Source organism: Scyliorhinus canicula, chromosome 1 (assembly GCF_902713615.1).
Source record: "Scyliorhinus canicula chromosome 1, sScyCan1.1, whole genome shotgun sequence".
Lineage (NCBI taxonomy): Eukaryota > Metazoa > Chordata > Chondrichthyes > Carcharhiniformes > Scyliorhinidae > Scyliorhinus > Scyliorhinus canicula.
The window spans coordinates 65,407,368-65,432,949 of record NC_052146.1 but is presented as its reverse complement, the minus strand read 5'-3'; the positions used below and the strand labels follow the sequence as shown (position 1 = coordinate 65,432,949).

At 49.2% G+C, this 25,582-nt stretch overlaps 1 protein-coding gene across 4 annotated transcripts in view; it reads right to left on the bottom strand.

The window, feature by feature from the left end:
- Window positions 1-25,582, bottom strand: part of LOC119963218 (solute carrier family 2, facilitated glucose transporter member 11-like) — an 86,097-nt gene that overhangs the window by 22,643 nt on the left and 37,872 nt on the right. For 3 of the 4 annotated variants that reach the window (XM_038791982.1, XM_038791992.1, XM_038792001.1), the window contains exons 6-10: window positions 25,191-25,339; window positions 22,771-22,958; window positions 18,673-18,783; window positions 14,598-14,699; window positions 4,960-5,035 (exon numbers count right to left, since the gene is read on the bottom strand). In XM_038791982.1, the coding sequence (XP_038647910.1) occupies window positions 4,960-5,035; window positions 14,598-14,699; window positions 18,673-18,783; window positions 22,771-22,958; window positions 25,191-25,339 (626 nt within the window). The remainder of the gene's footprint in view (window positions 1-4,959; window positions 5,036-14,597; window positions 14,700-18,672; window positions 18,784-22,770; window positions 22,959-25,190; window positions 25,340-25,582) is intronic. The other variant, XR_005460055.1, reaches the window with a different exon arrangement.

The window sequence follows — 25,582 nt, the reverse complement described above, 5'->3', positions numbered from 1 at the left end:
CGCCCTGGCCGCTACCCTTAACCAGGCAGGCAGGCACGTGCCCTTCTTTTCCTGCTCCCTCAACGCCTCTGAGATTCGACACTCCTCGGTCGAAAAGGAAGGTCAAGCCATTGTGGAAGCTGTGCAGCATTGGAGGCATTACCTGGCTGGTAGGAGGTTCACCCTCGTCACCGACCAACGGTCGGTAGCCTTTATGTTCACAAACACACAGCGGGGCAAGATCAAGAATGATAAAATCTTAAGGTGGAGAATTGAACTCTCCACCTATAATTACGATATAGTGTATCATCCTGGGAAGCTCAATGAGCCCCCAGATGCCCTGTCCCGCAGCACATGCGCCAGCGCACAAGATGACCGACTTCGGGCCATCCACAATGACCTCTGTCACCCGGGGGTCACCCGGCTTCTCCCCGCAAGCCCCGCAACCTGCCCTCCTCCACCGAGGCGGTCAGGGCTATGACCAGGAACTGCCAAGTCTGCGCGGAGTGCAAGCCGCACTTCTCTCGGCCAGACAAGGCCCACCTGGTGAAGGCACCCCGCCCCTTTGAGCGCCTCAGCGTCGATTTCAAAGGGCCCCTCCCCTCCACTGACCGCAACGTGTATTTTCTCAATGTTGTTGACAAGTACTCCCGTTTCCCCTTTGCCATCCAATGTTCCAACATGACCGCAGCCACTGTCATTAAGGCCCTGCACAGCATCTTCATCCTGTTTGGTTTCCCCACTTATGTCCACAGTGACCGGGGCTCCTCATTTATGAGCGATGAGCTGCGTCAGTACCTGCTCGGAAAGGGCATTGCCTTGAGCAGGACTACCAGCTACAACCCCCGGGGAAACGGACAGGTGGAGAGGGAGAACACGACGGTATGGAAGGCCGTCCTTCTGGCCCTACGGTCTAGAAGTCTCCCGGTTTCCCACTGGCAGGAGGTCCTCCCCGACACGCTCCACTCCATTCGGTCGCTCCTCTGCACAGCCACTAACGAGACCCCTCACGACCGTCTATTTGTTTTCCTTAGGAAATCCACCTCCGGGGTCTCGCTTCCGTCCTGGCTGATAACACCGGGGTCTGTCCTCCTCCGAAAGCATGTGAGGAGCCATTAGTCCGACCCCCTGGTCGAGAGGGTCCAGCTCCTACATGCCAACCCTCAGTATGCCTACGTGGCTCACCACAATGGCCGACAAGATACAGTCTCCCTCTGGGATCTGGCACCCACCGGTTCCCCAGCGACCATCACCTACTCCCCCCCCCCCCCCCCATACCGAACTCCGCCCCCGCCCCTACACAGCCTACACACCCCCTCCCCCCATCGCCGACCCACCGTGATGGAGCTCCAGACACACTCCCGGAGTTACCGAGCCCGACACCTATGCCCACAGCGATGAGTTCAACACCCATGCCCGAAGCGAAGCCAGAGCTGAGGCGATCACAGGGAACGATCAAGGTGCCGGACAGACTCGATCTGTGAGCCCACTTCACCCCCGCTGGACTTCAATTTTTTAACAGGGGTTGAATGTGGTGAACATATTGCTACTACAATTCACCACTATTGTATTGTATTATGTAGATGCCCTTGTAGGCTCCGCCCCCTCGGGGGAGGTATATAGATCTGCAGCCTGTAGGCGGCACTCAGTACAGAGCAGTCACAGGCAGGCACAGATCTAGCTGATTAAAACCACTGTTCACTTCTACTAATCGCCTTGTGTGAATTGATGGTCGCATCACCACGTTCATATGTTTTGGTGCTGTCCAAAGCTGGAGGATTACTGGAAGGAGGTGTTTAGGGTAATCTCTAAAGTGGTGCACATGAAACTGGACCCAGGCCCTCGGGAGGCCATATTCAGGGTGCCGGACCAGCCCGTGTTGGAAATGGGTGCGGAGGCAGATGTTGTAGCCTTTGCCTCGTTGATCGCCTGAAAGCGGATCCTGTTAGGGTGGAGATCAACCTCTCCACTCTGTACCCTGGCGTGGCGGGGGGACCTGCTGGAATTCTTGACGCTTGAAAAGGTCAAATTTGAACTGAGGGGAAGGATGGGGGGATTCTACAAATCATGGGCATTATTCATTATGCACTTTCGACAATTGGATCACATCGAACATTGGGGGTTGGGGGGAGGGGGACTGTGTGTGTTAATGGTGACTATGGGTGATTCCTGATTCCTCTTTGTCTTTTGTTGATATGAACATGTGGGCTAATGTTTGGGGGTTTGGTGGAAGGATAGCATTGTTGTTATTGATATGGGGATTGACATTACATTCGTTACTGATTATGGTTTATTGTTGGGTGTAAATTTGGGAGAAAATGTGAAAAAGGAGAATAAAAAATATTTTTAAAAAAGAAAAACCTCAACTTTTCCGGCTTGCTGGGGGTGGGGGAAGGTTCTGCCTGGACCACAGCGAACGACTTGGTGGCATGTCCATCCACACAGACCCCCCCCCCCCCCCCCCCCCCTTGGGATCGTGGTGGCCTGGCTCAGACCCCCATTGCTGCAATATTTCATTTAAACCCACCCCTCTGCTGCAACTTACAGGCTCCTGGCTGTTCACACTGCTGATTGCTCACAGTATCCTCAGTGCACTCCTCAGAAGAGCTGCCCCACAGCAGAGGATGCAGGGGGCAAACAGAACTTACCCCAAACAAAGGACACCTGAACGGTGGCCTTTGGAACCCTCCCTGGCACACAGCCCCACTCAGAGTAGAAGCCCCACCAATGTCGCTATCAGCTAGCCCACCCCTCGGGATCACAAAATATCTCCAAGCATTGCCTGTCCACTGCATCCCTGATGGGACAGGGGTTCAGGGGGTGGAGGAGAGACAGAGAATGTTAGAAAGATGAGGATTCCCATGACCATCCAAAGCCATCAGGTTACATGATCACGCTGGGTTGTACTGCTGCGCCACTCTCAACAAGTCCCTCCCCCCCCCCCCCCCCCCCCCCGTCCCACCTCACCCCACCTGGCCTCTTTGAGATGATGTCGACCTCACTGCACCCCTGTCCCTATCAGTGAATAGTATCTGGCCTGTGATGTGAGGAGCCTCTAACCTCCAGTGGCTGCCGCAATTGGTGTCAGCAAGAGGCTCTGTGGCCACTGCCGTATTTCCCCCAGTGGGGTCTATTGTGGGTCTCCTCACTCGGTGTTATCCTGCCAGTAGGGTACCAATTGGTTGTATGGTGGATACGGTCAACTTGTTCTGCCGTGCTTAGAGGTTTGTCTGCAGGCAAGTCCTACAGATGCGGGTGAGCGAGGGAAGTGTGCATTTGTTGGGACCTGAGCTGCAGAATGATGTGGGGCCTGAGTTGTGACAGAGAGCTGGTCAGGTTTCCTGGCCAAGCGCAGAATGGATGGGATCAGGGACACAGTAGACAAGCAGTACTTGGAGACATCTCATGATTCTGAGGGGTGGGCTAACTGGTCGTGTCACTGGTGAGGCTTCTACTCTGAGAGAGGCTGTGTGCTAGGGAGGGTTCCAATGTCCACTGTGCATGTGTCCTTTGGGGTGAGCTCTGTTAACCTCCTGTTTCCCCTGCTGTGGGGCTGGACTTCTGAGGAGCGCCAGCACTTGGTGGCCAGCGACTGAGCATGGCCCCGCCAATCCCATTGATGATACTGCTGGGGTATGAGGGTTTCCAGAGGGGCCACCTTGGTGGGTTCCCATATGACCAGAAGCTCTCTGAGCACTTACAGGGTTTAGAGAGCAGTCAGCAATGTGAACAGCCAGGGGCCTGCAGGTTGCAGCAAAGGGGTGGGTTTAAATGACATACTGCAGCAATAGGGGGGTCAGAGCCAGGCCACCCCGGTCCTGAGGGAGAGACCCCAAGTGCACAGACTTGCCAGCAACTCATTGCCTGCTACTCCCTGCTGTCCAGGCAGACAACCCCCAGCAATCCTGAAAAGCTTCGAGAGTTTCTTTACCTTCCTGCTCCCCCTCAATAGCCATTGCTTGGGCCTCGCTCCTAAATACTTGCACCAATTCACGCCCGCATGTCTCCTGCCTGAGAGGGGTGGAGCACCTTGGAGGGGTGGAGCATGCAGTGTCCAGCCCATTAATCGCAGTAAAATCAGCGCAAATCACGGCCCCCCCCCCCTTTCAGGTCCCCCTGCCTTCATGCCCCCCAATCCCTCCGTTCAAATGCCACACCCCCTTTCCCTTGGAGGTCTTCTTTGGCACCCTGGCAGCATGGTGGGCACTGTCAGAGTGGCCCTGTCCACAACCTCCAAGGGGCTCCAATGTCTGCTAGCACCCCCCCCCCCCCCCCCCCCCACACTTCCCGGTATTAGCATCACATCTAGTCTCCGTAGAGGGAAACCAGTCACCAGTCCAAAGATGTGCGGGTTAGGTGGATTGGCCATGCTAAATTACCCGTAGTGTCCTAATAAAAGTAAGGTTAAGGGGGGGTTGTTGGGTTACGGATATAGGGTGGATACGTGGGTTTGAGTAGGGTGATCATGGCTCGGCACAACATTGAGGGCCGTAGGGCCTGTTCTGTGCTGTACTGTTCTACTGTTCTATGTTCTATTCCCACCGGCCTCACGCTTTGCCGGTGGTGACAGTGAATCCCGGGAAACTCCAGCTAAAACCTGATAATGCATATTTAAATTAGTTTAAATGCTCACTTAGATATGCTCATCGTGAGGGAGTGACCCAGATTGAATCCGGTCCACAGACCAAGAGCATCGCACTCCGTTTGATGTCCAGCGTAAACCCCATTTAAGGGCTTTCCCACTATTCTCCGCAAATAGCGGAACGTGTGCCAGGCACAACGCGCGTGGAGAATCGCCTCCAATGTTTCAAGTCAAATACGACTCTTCCTCAGAACTATGTAATCTTGAGTTCTGCACAATCCTACATGAAAACCCCTAGACACTCTCATCGGATCACATTAACTCCTCACATGAGATAGTTCTCAATGAGGAATTGTTTCTTCCTATAATATAAGAATGATTTACAGCAGACAACCTACCTGGCCCAATTCCAAAGTTTAAGATGGATGCAAAGACACAGGCCATGCTCAAATATGGCATCCAACTGATCTTATTCTAGATCGACAGATAAAGAGTGTCAGTAAAACACACAGAGCTTAGCCCTTCCTCTCACCACTTCTTGGTTACAACTAACGTGTCAGACAGTTGTTCTTCGAGCACCACTTAAAGACAAGATAGTAAGGCAGGGCTGGCATGGCTTACTGGGGGAGTGCGAACCTGTCACCCTCACTAAAATAATCTAAATGTTCATTAGGGTAGATTTTTAATTTGCCAATTAAATTTAAAAACTGGCACTGTGGATTATAGAAACTGATGGGCTCCTCCCAATACGGTCTCCATGTAGATTTGCTTTGTGGAACACCTCCATTGAGTTCACTGTTGTGTCCTCAAGCTTCTAGTCACCTGTCAAATCAATTCTCTTCTCCACTCCCAGTATGACCTCTTTTCTCCTCGTCCTCCTACACTATTTCTGTTGGGCTAAATGGACTGTGCTGTGGTCTAAATTTTATCCAATTCTATGTAACCTTGAAACAACAAGTGCTGGAAGTACTCAACAGATCTGGCAGAATCTGTGGAGAGAGAAACAGAGTTAATGTTTTGAGTCAAAATGTGACTATTCCTTAGAACTGTGTAATCTTGAGTTCTGGACAGTTTTAGATGCAGACCCCTCGTTTGAGTGGGCACTTTACAGCCTTCTATACTCAACATTGAGCTCAACAAGTTCAGATCATAACCATTGTTCCTTTTTTTTGTGTTTTTCAATGTTATTGGAAAGCAGTTGTTAATCATCTTTTATTTTTCCACTTACACCTCCCCTAGGATGATCATTTGTTCCAATATTCATCCCATTAGAACCCATTTGGAAATCATAGAGAATAGGAGAAGGAGTAGGCCATTCAGCCCTTTGAGCCTGCTCCGCCCTTCATGATCATGGCTGATCAACCAACTCAGTAGCCTGTTCCCACTTTCTTCCCCATTCCTTTGATCCCTTTAACCCCAAAAGCTATATTTAACTCCTTCTTGAAAACATATGTTTCGGCCTCAACTGCTTTCTGTGACAGAGAATTCCATAAGCTCACACTCTCAGTCTGGGTGGCGTCAAGGGTGCCAGGGTACCCCTGCCCATTGCCCAACCAGCCAGGGGCCCTTGATCACCTGGGAGACCTCCCTTAGTGCCAGTACACCTGGTCCACATCAGTGGAGACCAGCACTAAACAGCACTAACTCAGGGACTCCGCTATGTCTCTGCCCATTCGACTCATTTGTCCGTGTTCTCCTGAAGTCTATCGCTATCCTTCAAATAATTCACAATGCTTCCAAATTTTGTGTGAGTCACAAATTTAGAAATTGTTCCTGCACATCCATGCCTACGTCATTGATAAATATCAAGAAAAGTAGTGGTGCTAGTACTGACCCTGGGGAACCCCACTATATACTGTCCTCCAGTCCTCCAATTCATAACTACTCTGTTTCCTGTTATTTAATATTTCATATCCAGGATTCCACTGTCCCTTTTATTCCATGTGCTTTGACTTTGTTGACAAGCCGGTTAGGTGGTGCTTTATCAAATGCCTTGGAAGTCCATGTACATCATGAGGGAGATGGTTGCGTAGTGTTAATGTCACTGGATTAGTATTCCACTGGCCGTGGCTAATGCTCTGGGGACACAGGTTCAAATCCCATTATGGCACCTGGTAGAATTTAGGTTCAGTTAACAAATTTATAATTGAAATACTCAGTAACAGTGACCATGAAACCAACACCAATTGATGGAAAAAAAACATCTGGTTCACCCATGCCCTTTAGGGAAGAAAATCCTTACCTGGCCTGGCCTACATGTGAATCCAGGCTAGTGAATGTGGTTGACATCTAACTGTCCTCTGAAAAGTTCGGTTCAAGGGCAATTAAGGATGGCGATAAACACAGGCCTTCCCAGTGAAATCCACATTCCACCAAAGATCCAACAAAATAAAAGAAAGTCTCAGTACCCTCACTAATTCTTTCTGTTACCTCATCAAATATCAACTAAATATTAGTTAATCATTATTTGCCTTGAACAAATCCATACCAGCTTTCTTTAATGAATCCATATTTGTGAAACTTAATTTATCCCAGAATTCGTTTTGAAGTGCTTTCCCATCATGAAGTTCAAATGACTGGTCTTAGTTGCTGGAGTTATCTTGACACTCCCTTTTGAACAAGGGTGCATAACTGACAATTCCCCCGTCCTCCCAGCAGCTCTCCTGTATCTAAGAAGGATTGCAAGAGTTTCACCATGCTTCAGCAATTTCAATCCTTACTTCCCTCAGTATCCTCAGATGCATCTAATCTGGTCCTAGTAAAAATTTCAACGAAGTAATTTGAAGATTTGAGACACATTGCAGCCCCAGAAAGAATTAAATTTATGAACGCTATGTGTTTACAGAAGACAGGGGAGTCCATAGATCATTTCATCACTGAATTAAAGTTAAAAGCTAAAAGCTGTATTTTTTTTGCGGTGGAATCTTCCATGATTCGGGACCAGATTGTGTTTGGTGTGAATGAAAATAAGTTGAGGGAACGGTTGCTGAGGGAATCGGAACTGCCTTTGGGACAGACAGTTTTCGACTTGTCAGTCTGACGAGCAAGCAGCACAGCATTCCAAAATGTTTCTCAGTAATCAATACGACCATCCCTCCTCCTTTCTTTCTTTTCCAGTCTTTCCCAAACGACCTGACTGGAATTTATGCATCCATGGGCCAGTTGAAAGGCATGGCCAGGGGCGGGTGAGGGGGGGTGGGGTCAGGTTTGCTAGTGGCCTACCAAGGCGAGGGGGAGTCTGATCAAGTGATTCAGCAGTTGGAAGGGAAGGCCTGCAAGAAGCCACACCCTGAATCCCTCGCCCTTGCTTTTAGTCCCCTCACTCCTTCCTCCCCCATGCTAGTCACCCCCTCCCTCTGACTTCCATCCTTCCCACACTCCCCTATGTAAGAATCCATCACTAATCCCTCCTGCAGGCCTGAATGTAGGCTTAATGATGCGACTACTCTGAGACACGAGTTGGAGTAAACTGTGGCTATAATCGGCTTACAACTGAGCCTGCCTGCGACTGCACGATACTGAGGGCGGTCTCGCAGGACCGCAGCACTTATACTCCCTAAAGGGGGTGGAGCCTAGGGCGGAGCCCTGTACATGCTCCTCATCTCCCCCTGTGGGCAGAGCCGCACAGTGGCTCACAGATGGGGCCCACAGGAACAACAGTAAGGTACAGTGTGAATTACCAGTTACATATTCACCACATTCGCCCCCTGTTGTTAAAAAAATCAAGTCCGGCGGGGGTGACTTGTCTACAAATTCAGTCGGTCCTGCTCCCGGATCGTACGTTGCAACCGACGAAGCACTGGTGTTGCAGCCGTTTCGGATGGCTGTGGAAGGATGTTCGGTGTGGGTCCGGGGGTGGACTCCGGGGATGGTTCTTCCTGAGCTTCGTTCCTGCGGACTGGTGTGCCGGGTGGAAGGGAGTGCGGGAAGCAAATAGGCGCAGGGCGTGGGAGGGCGGGTGGGGTGTAGTGTGGGAGGTAATATCAGCGGTAGTGGTGGTAGAGCCTGTGGGTGCCAGGTCCCGGAGGGAGACGGTGTCTTGCCGGCCATCGGGGTGTTCAACATACGCGTAGTGGGGGTTTGAGTGCAGGAGCTGGACCCTCTCTACAAGGGGGTCGGTCTTTTGTGCCCGAACGTGTTTCCGAAGGAGGACAGCACCCGGTGTCCTCAACCAGGGCGGAAGCGAGGCCCCGTGGTAGTTTCCCAGATCTGGGTGAACGAAGCTTTCAGTGCTCCCGGAGTCGAACAGGCACGGTGTCTCGTATCCATTGATCTGGACAGACATCATGGAGCTCTTGAGATGCTTGGGCCGCGACTGGTCCAATGTGACTGCGCCGAGTTGAGGATAGTCGGTGGCGTGGGCGGCGGTGTTGGAGCGGCCCCTCGATGGCTGTCCGCAAAGGTCGTAATCTTCGAGTGGCGTAGCGGGTGATGGCCAAGATAGCGGCCCCCGTTGATCGCACGTGGCAGGCGGCGAGGAAGATGGCGCCCAGGATGGAGGCCCCCATGGATCGCACATGGCCAGCCGCGTGGGGGAGGATGGCCAAGATGGTGGCCCCCGTGAGTCGCACATGTTGTATGGAGGCGGAGTCAGCAGACACGCTGCCACATTGCAGGGTCTGCGGGCCTGAGAGTCGGAGGAGCGAGTGTTCGAGTTAGAGTTTGAGTTTTTTGATTTGGCCAGGCAGACCTTCGCAAAGTGTCCTTTTGGCCCGCAGCTGCTGCAGCGCGTGTTGCGGGCCGGGCATTGCTGCCAGGGGTGTTGGGGCTGGCCGCAAAAATGGCACGATAGTCCTCCGTGATGGGTGGGTGGCCGCGCACGCAGGCCTGGGGCAGCCTTTGGTCGGGGGTCCACGATGGGGTCGCGTGATCGGCCGGGAACGCCGTTAGGCTTTGGAAAGCGACCTCTAGCGAGGTCGCCAGTTTTACCGTGTCCTCCAGGTCCTGGGCCCCTTTCTCAAGGGGACGCTGCCACACATAATTTGATCGGACCCCCGTAACATACACGTCTCGGACGGCGAGTTCCATGTGCTGAGAGGCTGTCACGGCCTGGAAGTTACAGTCGCGTGCTAGGGCTTTGAGGTCGCGTAGATAGTCAGCTAGCGACTCCCCAGGGCGCTGGCGACAAGTTGTGAAGATATGTCGCGCGTAGACTTCGTTCACGGGCCGCACGTACAGGCGGTCGAGTTTCGCACGGGCCTCAGTGTAAGAGTCAGCTTCATCAAGTTGAGTAGAAATACGATGGCTCACCCATGCGTGGAGAAGACTTAGTTTCTGTTCATCTGTAACAGAGGAAGTCGTCAACGCAGCCAGGTAGGCCTTGAAGCACCAAAGCCAATGCAAAAAAATTTCCTTAGCCGCTGCGGCCTGTGGATCGAGTTCCAGTCGGTCAGGTTTGAGGGCTGATTTCATAGTAGTTCTTTAAGCCAATTAAATTGATGCGACCATCAATTCACTCTGAGACACGAGTTGGAGTAAACTGTGGCTTTAATCAGCTTACAACTGAGCCTGCCTGCGACTGCACGATACTGAGGGCGGTCTCAGAGGACCGCAGCACTTATACTCCCTAAAGGGGCAGAGCCTAGGGCGGAGCCCTGTACATGCTCCTCATCTCCCCCTGTGGGCAGAGCCGCACAGTGGCTCACAGATGGGGCCCACAGGGACAACGGTAAGGTACAGTGTGAATTACCAGTTACACATTCATCACACTTAACAATGGTTTTCAGTGGCCAGCAGTTCCAGGGAGTGGGTTTTCTGCCTTACTGGCTGCTAAATCATACAGGAGGCCTGACTCTGCCCAGGTAAATACCTGTTTGGAATGTAACAGCATTGCACCTTCCAGAGAAAAGCATCATGGGGCTCCCACTGGTTTTCCAATTTCACCTACATTAAATCCTGGCCCTTACATCTAGGAATATTTAATACCTATCTCGTCTTTTTATACTGTAGCTCCCCATTATTGCCATGGCATCATAGTCCCACATGTCTGTCTCTGCCCGCAGCTGACCAACATATTTACCAAACTTCATTGACCTAATTTGAATGTTACTGCATTCCCTCTAACTATGACCCCATGACAAGGATGCCCACTGTCCCCGCTGCTGTTCGCACTAGCAATCGAACCGCTAGCAATCGCGCTCAGGGCAGCAAAAAATTGGAGGGGGATCCGAAGGGGAGGTAGAGAGCACAGAGTCTCACTCTATGCGGATGATCTGCTCCTCTATATCTCGGACCCACAAAGCAGCATGGACGGGATCATCGCGCTCCTGAAAGAGTTTGGAGCCTTCTCGGGCTACAAACTCAACATGAGCAAAAGTGAGATCTTCCCATTACACCCGCAAGGGGGGGGGGGGGCAGCACTAAAGGGGCTGCCGTTCAAACAAGCCCGACATAAATTCCGCTACCTGGGGATCCAAATAGCCCATGACTGGAAAGGGATCCACAAATGGAACCTCACCAGCCTGACGGAGGAAGTTAAAAAGGACCTGCAAAGATGGAACACACTCCCGCTCTCCCTCGCGGGGAGAGTTCAGACGATCAAAATGAACGTACTGCCCAGGTTCCTCTTCCTGTTTAGATCCATTCCGATCTACATCCCCAAGGCCTTTTTCAAAGCGCTGGACAAACTCATCATGGCGTTCGTATGGGGGGGTAAAAATGCTAGGATCCCAAAGAAGGTCTTACAAAAAACAAAAACCAGGGGAGGGTTAGCCCTCCCGAATCTACAACTCTACCACTGGGCAGCAACAGCCGAGCGAGTAAGGGGATGGATCCAGGAGCCAGAAGCTGAGTGGGTGCGTGCGGAGGAGGCCTCCTGCATGGGAACCTCCCTCCGGGCCCTCGCCACGGCAGCACTCCCATCCCCACCCAAAAAACACTCCAGCAGCCCAGTGGTGACAGCCACCCTCCAATCCTGGAACCAACTGCGGCAGCAACTTGGCCTGACCAAAATGTCGAACAGGGCTCCCATCTGCAACAACCATAGGTTCAAACCAGCACTGACCGACGCCACCTTCAAAAGGTGGAGGCAGGACGGGGGGACACTGACAGTCAGGGACCTGTACACGGACGACAGGATCGCAACACTGGACGAACTGACAGAGAAATTTCAGCTAGCTGGGGGGAACGAGCTACGGTACCTGCAGCTCAAAAACTTCCTACGAAAGGAGACAAGGACGTACCCACAACCGCCACGACAGACACTACTGGAAGACCTACTGGACGCAAGTATCCTAGAGAAAGGGAACTGTAGTGACATGTATGACCGACTGGTAGATAGGGACGACACCGTACTGGACGCAACAAGGAGGAAATGGGAGGACGACCTGGGGATGGAGATCGGGTGGGGACTCTGGAGCGAAGCACTGCATAGGGTCAACTCCACCTCCACGTGCGCAAGGCTCAGCCTGACGCAACTAAAAGTGGTACATAGAGCCCACTTAACAAGAACCCGTATGAGTAGGTTCTTCCCGGAGGTGGAAGACAGATGTGAACGGTGCCAAAGAGGCCCGGCCAACCACGCCCACATGTTCTGGTCCTGCCCCAGACTCGTGGAGTACTGGACAGCCTTCTTCGAGGTAATGTCCAAAGTGGTGGGAGTGAGGGTGGAGCCATGCCCGATAGTGGCGGTCTTCGGGGTTTCAGAACAGCCAGATCTATTCCTGGGGAGGAGGGCGGATGCCCTTGCCTTTGCCTCCCTGATCGCCCGCCGTAGAATCCTGTTTGGCTGGCGGTCAGCAGCACCGCCCAGAGCTGCGGACTGGCTGTCCGACCTCTCGGAATCTCTCCAAATGGAGAAAATCAAATTTGCCATCCGAGGGTCGGACGACGGCTTCCACAGAACGTGGGAGCCATTCATGCAACTGTTCCGGGACCTATTTGTGGCCAATGTACAAGAGGAAGAATAGTCGGGGGAAGGTAGCGGGAGGGGGGGGGGGGGCTACAGGTTCGTTACGGGGGTTCGATGGCTAGCTAAGGCCCAAAACCAAGCTAAATAAACATGTTGAGGGGGGGGGGGGGGGGGGGGGGGGCGCAGTTACTACTACGAAGATGCTTACCTGTAAATATGTGTGTTAATTTTTGCGTGTTTGTTTTTGTTTGTTTTTTTTTCTCTCTCCTAACAATTTGTAATTTGTTCAATATAAAATACGAAAACTGAATAAAAACATTTATAAAAAAAACTATGACCCCATGTAATTCCATACTATTTCTTATTCTAGTGCTGTTTATCTCCCAGTTCATTGTGAACCTTAGTTATCCTTTTTGTTTTTAGAGTACCCAATTCATTTTTCCCAATTAAGGGGCAATTTAGCGTGGCCAATCCACCTATCCTGCACATCTTTGTGTTGTGGGGGCAAAACCCACGCAAACACGGGGAGAATGTGCAAACTCCACATGGACAGAAAACCAGAGCTGGGATCAAACCTGGGACCTCGGCTCCGTAAGGCAGCAGTGCTGCCCCCTCCTTTCTGTTTTTTAAAATAAATTTAGAGTACCCAATTAATTTTTTCCAATTAAGGGGCAATTTATCGTGTTCAATCCACCTACCCTGCACATCTTTGGGTCGTGAGGATGAAACCCACACAAACACGGGGAGAATGTGCAAACTCCACATGGACAGTGACCCAGAGCCGGGATCGAACCTGGGATCTCGGTGCCGTGAGGCAACAGTGCTAATCACTGCGCCACTGTGCTGCCCTCTTAGTTATCCTTTCTAATATTACATCCTGCTTCCCATCCCCTACCAAAATAGTTTAAACCATCAATAGCACTAGCTCGCAAAGACATTTACAACTTAATATATTTTCAGCAGCCGTTTTATCCTATTTCTTTTATCAGTATAAACCATAAAATAGTTCAATGTCCAAATTACCTTGGCATTAAAAATAAAAAATGAAGGGAATAAACTCCTTCAGGTGGACACCAATTATAGTGGGCAGCACGGTAGCATGGTGTGGACAGCACGGTAGCATGGTGGTTAGCGTAAATGCTTCACAGCTCCAGGGTCCCAGGTTCGGTTCCCGGCTGGGTCACTGTCTGTGTGGAGTCTGCACGTCCTCCCCGTGTGTGCGTGGGTTTCCTCCGGGTGCTCCGGTTTCCTCCCACAGTCCAAAGATGTGCGGGTTAGGTGGATTGGCCATGCTAAATTGCCCGTAGTGTCCTAAAGGTAAGGTTAAGGGGGGGGGGGGGGGGTTGTTGTTGTTGGGTTACGGGTATAGGGCGGATACGTGGGTTTGAGTAGGGTGATTATTGCTCGGCACAACATCGAGGGCCGAAGGGCCTGTTCTGTGCTGTACTGTTCTATGTTCTATAATGGTGGTAGGACCATCAAAATACCTGCAAACTCCACCAGGATTTGGATGTATTGGGATCTGGTCTTGCATGCAGGCAGTGTCTCAGCCTGCTCTTTGTGAAGAGGCATGGGGATATATTGGGATACGCTAAAATATGGATCATCAACCAATACATCCAGAAGGAAGAGATACACTGGTGTCATGGACTGGGGAAGTGGGATTCAGATTGGGGGACTAGAATGAGGCTGATCCCCCAATAAAGGGGTCATTGTTGCGTGAGGGCTGACAGGAAAGCAATGGCATGTTTCCATCCCTCCCTGCCCACCCCACCACTTAGCACAGGCAGCTGTGCCCCATTTTGTGGCCCCAAGACAGGAGTATCAGAGGCACAGCTGTAATGATGCAAGGGGCAACCAACCCAATGCTATTTGAGTGCCATTCAGATCACCCAAACATTCTGGAGCGCACCAGAAGATGCAATCTCAGTGTAAGTGAGTGTAACCTGGTCTATTAAAAATCCGCCGCACAAATGCAGCAGGGGATTAAGATAATGCTGTGCCACCCCAATCTCAAAAATATCACTGCCTCCATTTAAAGGCCCAACATGAATATTACTTTCACAATTTTGAAAAGTTTACAATTACCTAACCTACACACACACCATATGTGGTATGGGTGTTCCTGGAAGCAGGAATCTTATCCTGAAAATATACATATTCTTTGAGAAAGAGACTGCGACTCACCTGGAGAGTCAATGAGACGGTGAACAATATTCCACAAACAACCATCAAACTATAACCACCCATGAGCAGCACTCTGCGCCCAATCCGGTCAATAAACAGGTTCTGATGGGAGAAAAATCACTGTTAGAACATGTTGATTATTCACTCCTCTTTCTTCACCCTGTCCCAATGAAGGCAATAACCCTCCCACATCTGGTAAGGTATATTGCAAATCTTCCAAACTCCTACATTGTCCAGACAAAAGGAAAGCATAGAACCGTAGTGGGCAGCACGGTAGCACAGTGGTTAGCACTGTTGCGTCACAGCGCCAGGGTCCCAGGTTCGATCCCGGATCTGGGTCACTGTCCGTGTGGAGTTTGCACATTCTCCCCGTGTTTGCGTGGGTTTCGTCCCCACAATCCAAAGATGTGCAGGGTAGGTGGATTGGCCACGCTAAATTGCCCCTTAATTGGATAAAAAGGAATTGGGAATTCGAAATTTATTTTTTAAAAATTTAAAAAATGTCATGTACAGGTAATAATCAAAAAAGGCCTTTATTATATAGGAAAATTCCTTCATAGAATTTACAGTGCAGAAAGAGGCCATTCGGCCCATCGAGTCGACACCGACCCCTGAAAAAGCACCCTACCGAAGACCATACCTTCACTCTATCCCCTAAGTCATCAACCCCACCTAACCTTTGGACACTGTGGGGCAATTAGGCGTGACTAATCCACCTAACCTGCACATCTTTGGACTGTGGGAGGAAACCGGAGCACCCGGAGGAAACCCACGCACATGCTGCCGTGCTACCATGCCGCATTGTATTGATTGCCTCCGGTAGGATTAGGCTAGCTCAGTCAGTAGTGGGGCTACGGAGCCACTCTTGGTGATGGACATTGACATCCCCCATCCAGAATACATTCTGTAAACTTGTCATCTTCAGTGCTTCTTCCAAATGGTGTTCAATATGGAGAACTACTGATTCATCAGCTGAGAGAGGGAGGTTGGTGGTAATCAGCAAGACTTTTCCTTGCCCATGTTTGACCTGATGTCACAGAATGATAGAATTTACAATGCAGAAGGACGCCCTTGGAAAGAGCACGCTATATAAGCCCACGCTTCCACCCCATCCCTGTAACCCAGTAACCCCACCTAACCTTTTGGACACTAAGGGGCAATTTCGCATGGCCAATCCACCTAACCAGCACATCTTTGGACTGTGGGAAGAAACCGGAGGAAACACACACAGACACAGGGAAGAAATGCAAACTCCACATAGACAATCACCTGAGGCCGGAACTGAATCCGGGTCCCTGGAGCTGAGGCAGCAGTGCTAATCACTGCGCCACCGTGTGGCCGTGTCATGAAACTTCATGGGATCTGGAAACAAAGATGAGGACTCCCAGGGCAATTTTCTTCTGATTGTCAACCATTGTGCTGCTGCTACGTCTGTTGGATTTGTCCTGACAGGACATACCCAGGGAAGATGATGCTAGTGTCTGGGACATTGCCTGTAATGAATAATTTAGTGAATGTGACTACATCAGGCTGTTGGTTGACCAGTCTGTGGGACAGCTCTCCAAACTATTAAGGAAGACTTGGTTGTGTTGACAGGGCTGGGGGTTGCCCTTGTCGTTTTCAGTGCTGGAGCTGATGCTGGGTAGTTTGTCCGGTTTTATACCTATTGTGGTTTTATAGAACTGAGTGGCACAAGTAGAACGGTTCTCTTAAACTCGGATCCAATGACTTCTGGAAGTTTGCAAAGTCTTTCCAGGAAACATGCAAATAAAAATGAATGTGAATAGGGACGCACGGGCAGAATGCGACCGGAACATGAGCAGCACAGTGTTGGCTGACTATGTCACCTAGGAGGGGAACACAGTGAGAAACTGACACAAATGTCCCACTGATAGCTGTAATTAAATACTTGTTTTTTAAAAAGTGTTATTAAACATTCCTTACATGCAGCAGTTTCATATTATGAATATACAGTAGTATAATTTAGATGGGAGGAAAACATGATTATGAACCAATTTGAAATCCTTTAAACGAAAAAGAAGTTTGAGACCCACTGGGCCGGAAAGATTTTATCTGACGAATAATGAGCAGACTGAATACATACAAGAATATACACAAACTATATAATGCAATATAACACTCAACCTGGGCGCTGAATAATTCCTCGTCCTTTTAACATATTCTCATTTTTTTCAAAACAAAAAATGTCTGGAAATTCATTTATTTTTGTTTCAAAACATTCATTTAAAAACTTCATACTGAGAGTAGGCTCCCTATGCAAATGGTAACAGTAAACATTAATGTTTTTAAATGATGGATAAGTTCCATTCCCTGCTCCTTCCTCTGGTGAATGAGGATGGGGCTGGTTTAGCACAGGGCTAAGTCGCTGGCTTTGAAAGCAGACCAAGGCAGGCCAGCAGCACGGTTCAATTCCCGTACCAGCCTCCCCGAACAGGCACCAGAATGTGGCGACTAGGGGCTTTTCACAGTAACTTCATTTGAAGTCTACTTGTGACAATAAGCAATTTTCATTTAATTTCATTTCAAGGAGCAGTGCTCCGAAAGCTAGTGTTTGAAACAAACCTGTTGGACTTTAACCTGGTGTTGTAAGACTTCTTACTGACTACATGATGACATCAATAAGTTCCATCCCACCATCAGACTCACCATGGACTACTCTCCAGAATTGGTTGCATTCTTGGACACACTCGTCTCCATCAAGGACGGTCACCTCAGCACTTCGCTTTACCGCAAGCCCACGGATAACCTCACGATGCTCCACTTCTCCAGCTTCCACCCTAAACATATTAAAGAAGCCATCCTCTATGGACTAGTTCTCTATATACACAGGATGTGCTCAGACGAGGAGGAGCGTAACAGACATCTACAGACGCTGAAAGATGCCCTCGTATGAAGGAGATATGGCGCTCTACTCATCGATCATCAGTTCCAACGTGCCACAGCAAAAAAACGCACCGACCTCCTCAGAAGACAAACACAGGACACAACCGACAGAGTACCCTTCATCGTCCAATACTTCCCGGAGCAGAGAAACTACGACATCTTCTTCGCAGCCTTCAACATGTCATCAATGAAGACGAACATCTCGTCAAGGTCATCACCACACCCCCACTACTTGCCTTCAAACAACCGTGCAACCTCAAACAAACCATAGTGTGCAGCAAACTTACCCAGCCTTCAGAACAGTGACCACAGCACCACACAACCCTGCCATGGCAATCTCTGCAAGACGTGCCAGATCATCGATATGAGTACCACCATTACATGTGAAAACACCACCCACAAGGTACGCGGTACATTCTCCTGCGACTCGGCCAACGTTGTCTACCTCATACTCTGCAGGAAAGGATGTCCCGAAGCATGGTACATTGACGAGACCACGCAGACACTGCGACAACGGATGAACGGACATCGCGCGACAATCACCAGACAGGAATGTTCCCTTCCAGTCAGGTAACACTGCAGCAATCAAGGGCATTCAGCCTCTGATCTTCGGGTAAGTGTTCTCCAAGGTGGCCTTCAGGACGCGCGACAACGCAGAATCGCCGAGCAGAAACTCATCGCCAAGTTTCGAACACGCGTATGGCCTCAACCGGGACTTTGGATTAATGCCGCGTTACATTCACGCCACCTCCCCCCCCCCAAACAAAATCTGCCTGGGCTCGTGAAGTCCTACCAACTTTCCTGGCTTGAGAAAATTCACACCTCTTTAACCTGCTCCATCTGGACCTGTAAAGACTTAATTACCTGCAAAGACTCGCATTCAAAGTATTGTCTTGCATTTTTGACTTTGTCTATATGTATGTTTCTGGAATCTACCTCATCACTCACCTGAAGAAGGAGCAGTGCTCCGAAAGCTTGTGATTCGAAACAAACCTGTTGGACTTTAACCTGGTGTTGTAAGACTTCTTACTGTGCTCACCCCAGTCCAACGGTGGCATCTCAACATCGTGGAAATTTAAAGTCAGTGGATAATAATCAACTAAACATAACAAATAAATCACAACAGAAGTTGTTTCACTATAAAACACAATAGAATTTAAACAGTACATACACTTGTTAATGAAGCGATGAATTCACAGAACCCAGTTCCAATAGTGAAGTACTGGATTTTTGCACTGGGAATTCCAGCAACACCAAATACATACACAGCGTAAGTATATGTCTGTGGGAACAAAAGGCATTCAAATTCTGAGTCCAATACTTTCTGTTAATGCAGCGGAGATGAGGTAGATAAAACACGAATGCAATCTGAAGTATATCGAGAAAAAATGCATACTGTGCATTCATCTATGTTTTATCCAGTGACAATATACAATAGCAGATTCTGCTATTTTCTACAATGTACTGTTTGCTTGTTCATATATAATTAATGGATATTCCATGGCTTGGCACACAAAGAGACTTAAAGAATGTAAATGTATTACACGGGTGCTGATGAAGTACACAGAAGTAGACAGTAATATTCAATGAAATTCAACAGAGCAGGCATGATAGCAGGGAGTAGTGTGTGGGGCGCCGAGGGAATCAAGCAGAGGTATTCACATCCGATTCCCAGAAGTGGGAAAACTGTCCCAAATGTAGTAGGAAATAGCAAGGGCCCAACACAGGAATCCCGCCCACTGGTGACGGAATACCAATTAAACATATTAATGAGCCACTATCCATGAGCCCAACAGGATTTACTGATTGCTCGAGGATTTAATGGTGCCACAAGGTGCACCACAAAAGGTTGCTGCATAAGATAAAGATGCATGGCATTAAGGGTAAAGTAGTAGCATGGATAGAGGATTGGTTAATTAATAGAAAGCAAAGAGTTGGGATAAATGGGTGTTTCTCTGGTTGGCAATCAGTAGCTAGTGGTGTCCCTCAGGGATCCGTGTTGGGCCCACAATTGTTCACAATTTACATAGATGATTTGGAGTTGGGGACCAAGGGCAATGTGTCCAAGTTTGCAGATGACACTAAGATGAGTGGTAAAGCGAAAAGTGCAGAGGATACTGGAAGTCTGCAGAGGGATTTGGATAGGTTAAGTGAATGGGCTAGGGTCTGGCAGATGGAATACAATGTTGACAAATGTGAGGTTATCCATTTTGGTAGGAATAACAGCAAACGGGATTATTATTTAAACGATAAAATATTAAAGCATGCCGCTGTTCAGAGAGACTTGGGTGTGCTAGTGCATGAGTCACAGAAGGTTGGTTTACAAGTGCAACAGGTGATTAAGAAGGCAAATGGAATTTTGTCCTTCATTGCTAGAGGGATGGAGTTTAAGACTAGGGAGGTTATGTTGCAATTGTATAAGGTGTTAGTGCGGCCACACCTGGAGTATTGTGTTCAGTTTTGGTCTCCTTACTTGAGAAAGGACGTACTGGCGCTGGAGGGTGTGCAGAGGAGATTCACTAGGTTAATCCCAGAGCTGAAGGGATTGGATTATGAGGAGAGGTTGAGTAGACTGGGACTGTACTCGTTGGAATTTAGAACGATGAGGGGGGATCTTATAGAAACATTTAAAATTATGAAGGGAATAGATAGGATAGATGCGGGCAGGTTGTTTCCACTGGCGGGTGACAGCAGAACTAGGGGACATAGCCTCAAAATAAGGGGAAGTAGATTTAGGACTGAGTTTAGGAGGAACTTCTTCACCCAAAGGGTTGTGAATCTATGGAATTCCTTGCCCAGTGAAGCAGTTGAGGCTCCTTCATTACATGTTTTTAAGGTAAAGATAGATAGTTTTTTGAAGAATAAAGGGATTAAGGGTTATGGTGTTCGGGCCGGAAAGTGGAGCTGAGTCCACAAAAGATCAGCCATGATCTAATTGAATGGCGGAGCAGGCTCGAGGGGCCAGATGGCCTACTCCTGCTCCTAGTTCTTATGTTCTTATATAGGTTTCCCATGCCACCAGAAAGCTGCCCAGCAAGGCCTGCAGGCAGGAGGGGGCAGTTGTCCCTCCTGACAGGCATTCAGTGCCCAACCTGGGAATGCAGCAGTGGGAAATGGGTGTGGGGGCACTTAAATCAATGCCGCTGCTGTTGCTTCCCACTTTGCTCTACCCCTCACCATTGCTGGCAACCCCCTCGCCATGACATCCGTCCCACCCCATTTACCTGTCCTCTGGAATCCAACAATGGTCCATGATGAAGGCCTCAGAACATTACCAGCAACAGTCACAGCTCCCTGTGGCACAGCCGCCAATGGAGATCTGCTGTTCCCTGATCAGCCAGCAAATATAAAGGGCAGATTTCCACCCTACAGGAACCTTGATCCCATGGGATCACTACCAGGTAAGTGCCTAATTGGATTTAAATGGCATGGTGACATTAACACTGCAATGAAGGGCAGCGCAGTGGTTAACATTGCTGCCTCACAGCGCCGAGGTCCCAGGTTCGATCCCGGCTCCTGGGTCACTGGCCGTGTGGAGTTTGCACATTCTCCCCGTGTTTGTGTGGGTTTCGTCCTCACAATCCAAAGATGTGCAGGGTAGGTGGATTGGTCATGCTAAATTGCTCGTTAATTGGAAAAAATGAATTGGATACTCTAAATTAAAATACACTGCAATGATGTTATTGTGAAAAGCTCCTAGTCGCCACATTTCAGCGTTAAATTGCAGTGTTAATGTATGCCTACTTGGGACAATGAAGATTATTATTATTATTATAGACCTCCCAGAGAGAGGTGATACAGAACTCCCATTGGTTCCCCAACCAGTGAGGGGGGACTCCTGTCGGAAAATCTAAATTCTGCTCAAAGTTACTTTTTGAGGTAAGGTCTTTGCCTGAATGGCGCCTGAAGTATTGACTTGGACAATGTATAAGCATCTCTGCAGGTCACTTCAAGCAGACATAGGGGGCGGGATTCTCCCGTACCCGGCGGGGCGGGGGGTCCTGGAGGGACAGAGTAGCGTGAACCACTCCGGCATCAGCCCGCCCCAAAGTTGCGGAATCCTCCACACCTTCAGGTGCTAGGCCGGCTCCGGAGTGGTTTGCACCCTGCCGGCCAGCGTGGAAGGCCTTTAGCACAATGGCAGCCAGGGCGACTGCTGACGACATCCCCGCGCATGCGCAGGAGGGGGTTCACCTACGCGTCGGCCATCACGGAGGCTGACATGGCCGGCGCGTAGGAAAAGAGTGCCCCCACGGCACAGGCCCGCCCACGGATCGGTGGGCCCCGATCGCGGGTCAGGCCACCGTGGGGGCACTCCCCGGGGCCAGATTGCCCCGCGTCCCCCCCAGGACCCCGGAGCCTGCCCGCGCCACCAGGTCCCGCCGGTAAGGGACCTAGTCTAATCTACGCCGGCGGGACTGGCAAAGAACCAGCGGGACTTCGGTTCATCGCGGGCCGAAGAATCGCCGGGGGGGGGGACTGCTGCGACTGGCCTGATTAACGCCCTGCCGAATCTCCAGTGCCGGAGAATTCGGCGGGGGCGGGATTCACGCCACCCCCCGGCGATTCTCCGACCCGGCGGGGGGTCAGAGAATCCCGCCCTAGGTTCCTTGAATATTCTTAGGGGACTTAGGGATGATCTTATAGAGGTTTATAAAATGAGCCACATAGATAAGGTAGACAGTCAACATCTTTTCCCAAAGGTAGGGGTTCTAAAACTAGAGGGCAGAGGTTTAAGGTGAGAGGGGAGAGATACAATAGGGTCCAGAGGGATAAAAGGTTTTTCACACAGAGGGTGGTGAGTGTCTGGAATGAGCTGCCAGAGGCAGTAGTAGAGGCGGGTACAATTTTGTGTTTTAAAAAGCATTTCGACAGCTAAATGGTAGAGGGATATGGGCCAAAGTGTTAAAAACTGGGTGGCATGGACAAGCTGGGCTGAAGGGCCTGTCTCCATGCTGTAAACCTCTATGACTCTATGACTGTTTGTGAAACCAGCAAGAGGTGATGGGGTACCCAGGGGGCGATGAGGGGGATAAAGGCATGAACATTTGAAAGAAGGAAAATTCAGGATCTGCTATCCCATGGCTTGGAATATAAAATAGGAATGGAGGTCATGTATTTCCTGCCACCATATGGTCAACCGTTGTCTGTTACCCTGACAACACTGGGCCATACAATGTGGGTTTAACTCCTGAAGATAGAATCCAAACACTTCAGCAAAACGATCAACACAGCCTTTCAGCAACCAGTGGACCTCCGTTTTACTTACGGCATCATTTCCACATAACTGCATGGCACTACTCAGCACAAAGATGATGATCAACTGCTGTCGGACTGAGCGATCTCGGAACAGGTCCCACAGTCTCTTCGCCTTTTGACCTTCCAGCTCCTTTTGCTCCGCTAGCATTTCGTCTATTTCGGCAGTGAGATTGATGTCGCCACATAATCTCTTCAATGCTGCAGAAATGGAAAGGCCCATATTTGCTTAATCAGAGGGGCAATCAAGACCTTCCAACTTCTTCCATCAGGCAAGAGATACAAAAGTCTGAGGACATGCACTAACAGATTCAAAAACGGTTTCTTCCCCGCTCTTACCAGACTCCTAAATGACCCTCTTATGGACTGATCTGATCTCTTCACACATCTTCTCTACCGAGTAGCACTAGACCCGATGCCTGTGTATTTACATCGTGTATTTTATGTTTGTTCTATTATTTATTCTTTCATGTACGGAATGATTTGTCTGAGCTGCACGCAGAACAATACGTTTCACTGTACCTCGGTACACGTGACACTAAACAAATCTAATCCTACTAATCTCTTCCCCTCCAATTACACAAATTATTTATCCTTTTCAAATATTCTCATGATGTGGAGATACCGGCATTGGACAGGGGTGAGCACAGTAAGAAGTCTTGCAACAGCAGGTTAAAGTCCAACAGGTTTGTTCGCAATCACTAGCTTTCGGAGCTATTGAGTGACTCATGATGAAGGAGCTTCGCTCCGAAAGCTAGTGAACCTGTTGAACTTTAACCTGGTGTTATAAGACTTCTTACAATATTCTCATCACATGAACTTTCTTTCTTTTTCTTTTAAATTTAGTTTACCCAACTCATTTTTTTCCAATTAAGGGGCAATTTAGCATGGCCAATCCACCTACCCTGCACATCTTTGGGTTGTGGGGTTGAAATCCACACAAACACGGGGAGAATGTGCAAACTCCACATGGACAGTGACCCAGAGCTGGGATCGAACCTGGGACCTCGGCGCCGTGAGGCAACAGTGCTATCCACTGTGCCACCGTGCTGCCCCAGATAACCTTTCTTTGAAAAGAAGTTGGTTGATGAGACAGTAACTGGAGTGAGTCAGTATTTACATAAATATATGTTCCGTTCATAAAACTGCCAATTAGAACAGTGATGAGGCTTGCAAGGTTTGAGTAACTTCCTCCCTCAAGCAACCTTCCCAAGGGGCAGCACGGTGGCGCAGTGGGTTAGCCCTGTTGCCTCACGGTGCCGAGGTCCCAGATTCGATCCCGGCTCTGGGTCACTGTCTGTGTGGAGTTTGCACATTCTCCCCATGTATGCGTGAGTTTCGCCCCCACAACCCAAAGATGTGCAGGCTAGGTGGATTGGCCACACTAAATTGCCCCTTAATTGGAAAAAATTGATTGGGTACTCTAAATTTAAAAAAAACAAAAAAAGCAACCTTCCCAAAAAGTGTGTTCTTTGACACACTGCTTACCTTTGTTCTGAAATTAACAAATTCTGATCTCTGAATGAGCAACTATCAGCACCCTCCCAAGACCTGATCACCTCTATTTACATTCCATTTGTCTTTCGGTCCATGACATCTTTGTCAATCTCCGCCTATTGCTGGACCCCTATCCAGCCCCAGTGCTCCATGCGCTCCCCCCCCCCCCCCCCCCCCCCCCCCCCACCACCACCACCACACACACACACAACAGGATAAATCTGACCCTATTTCCAGGTCTCTGCAGCTCTGACAAAGAGTCACCCAGACTCGAAACGCTAGCTCCCTTCTCTCTCCACAGATGTTGTCAGACCTGCTGAGATTATTCAGTCTTTTCCATTTATGTTCCCAGAAAGCAACTGGATTGTTGTTGCAATGTATTGGATTAAACTGGGTTGTGACTTCTGTGAGTACAGCTGCATTTTTAGCTACTTCATTGAATGAAGGAAAACAATATCAAGTTAAACTTGGATAAAAACACTTCACTTTTCTTAACGTCCCAACAACTGATTTGTCCTGATTTTTAAAATCTGCATTAGCAAGTATCCTACGGTGTTTCTTGCAAAGATTTGCAAGTTATTCTATGGTAATAGGGATAACAGAGGAGAGTACATTTCCAATGAAGGAATTTGGAAAGACGGCTACGAGAGGTGTATTCAGAGACAAAGAAGCAAGTAATCCTTTTCTCACGATTGCTGGAAAACAAATAACACCTTCCTTATCCATTGGAGGTAGATTATGAAATAATTTTGTTCCCTTCACAAACTATAGTTTTTTTAAATAAATAAATCTGTGCAATTATGACGAGGAAAAGTTTGTTTATGGAGGAACAGAACAAACTGGGGTAACTTTATGTTCCTGATACTGTATCACCAAAGTATACAGTACTTGGATAATGGATAAAAATATTTATTCTCTCGTCTCTGAACCACTTACCCTTCATGCACAAGTCCTTGTTCTTCCTGTCAATCAGCAGGTACCTGGGGCTCTCTGGGCACCACGGCAGAATGATGAGCTGGATTAGAGCTGGCACTGCACAGGATCCCAACAGTAGAGGCCACAATTCTTCACTGCCCAAAATCTCCCTGCAATTAGTATTAGGAAATGGCTTCATTTCCTTATCAATATACCTTATACTCGCAACATTCGACCAACATATTCGCACTAAGGATCAGTGGGCGTCACGGGAGCACAGTGGTTAGCACTGGTGCTTCACAGCTCCAGGGTCTCAGGTTCGATTGCCAGCTTGGGTCACTTTCTGTGTGGAGGTTGCACGTAATCCCCATGTCTGCGTGGGTTTCCTCCGGATGCTCCGGTTTCCTCCCACA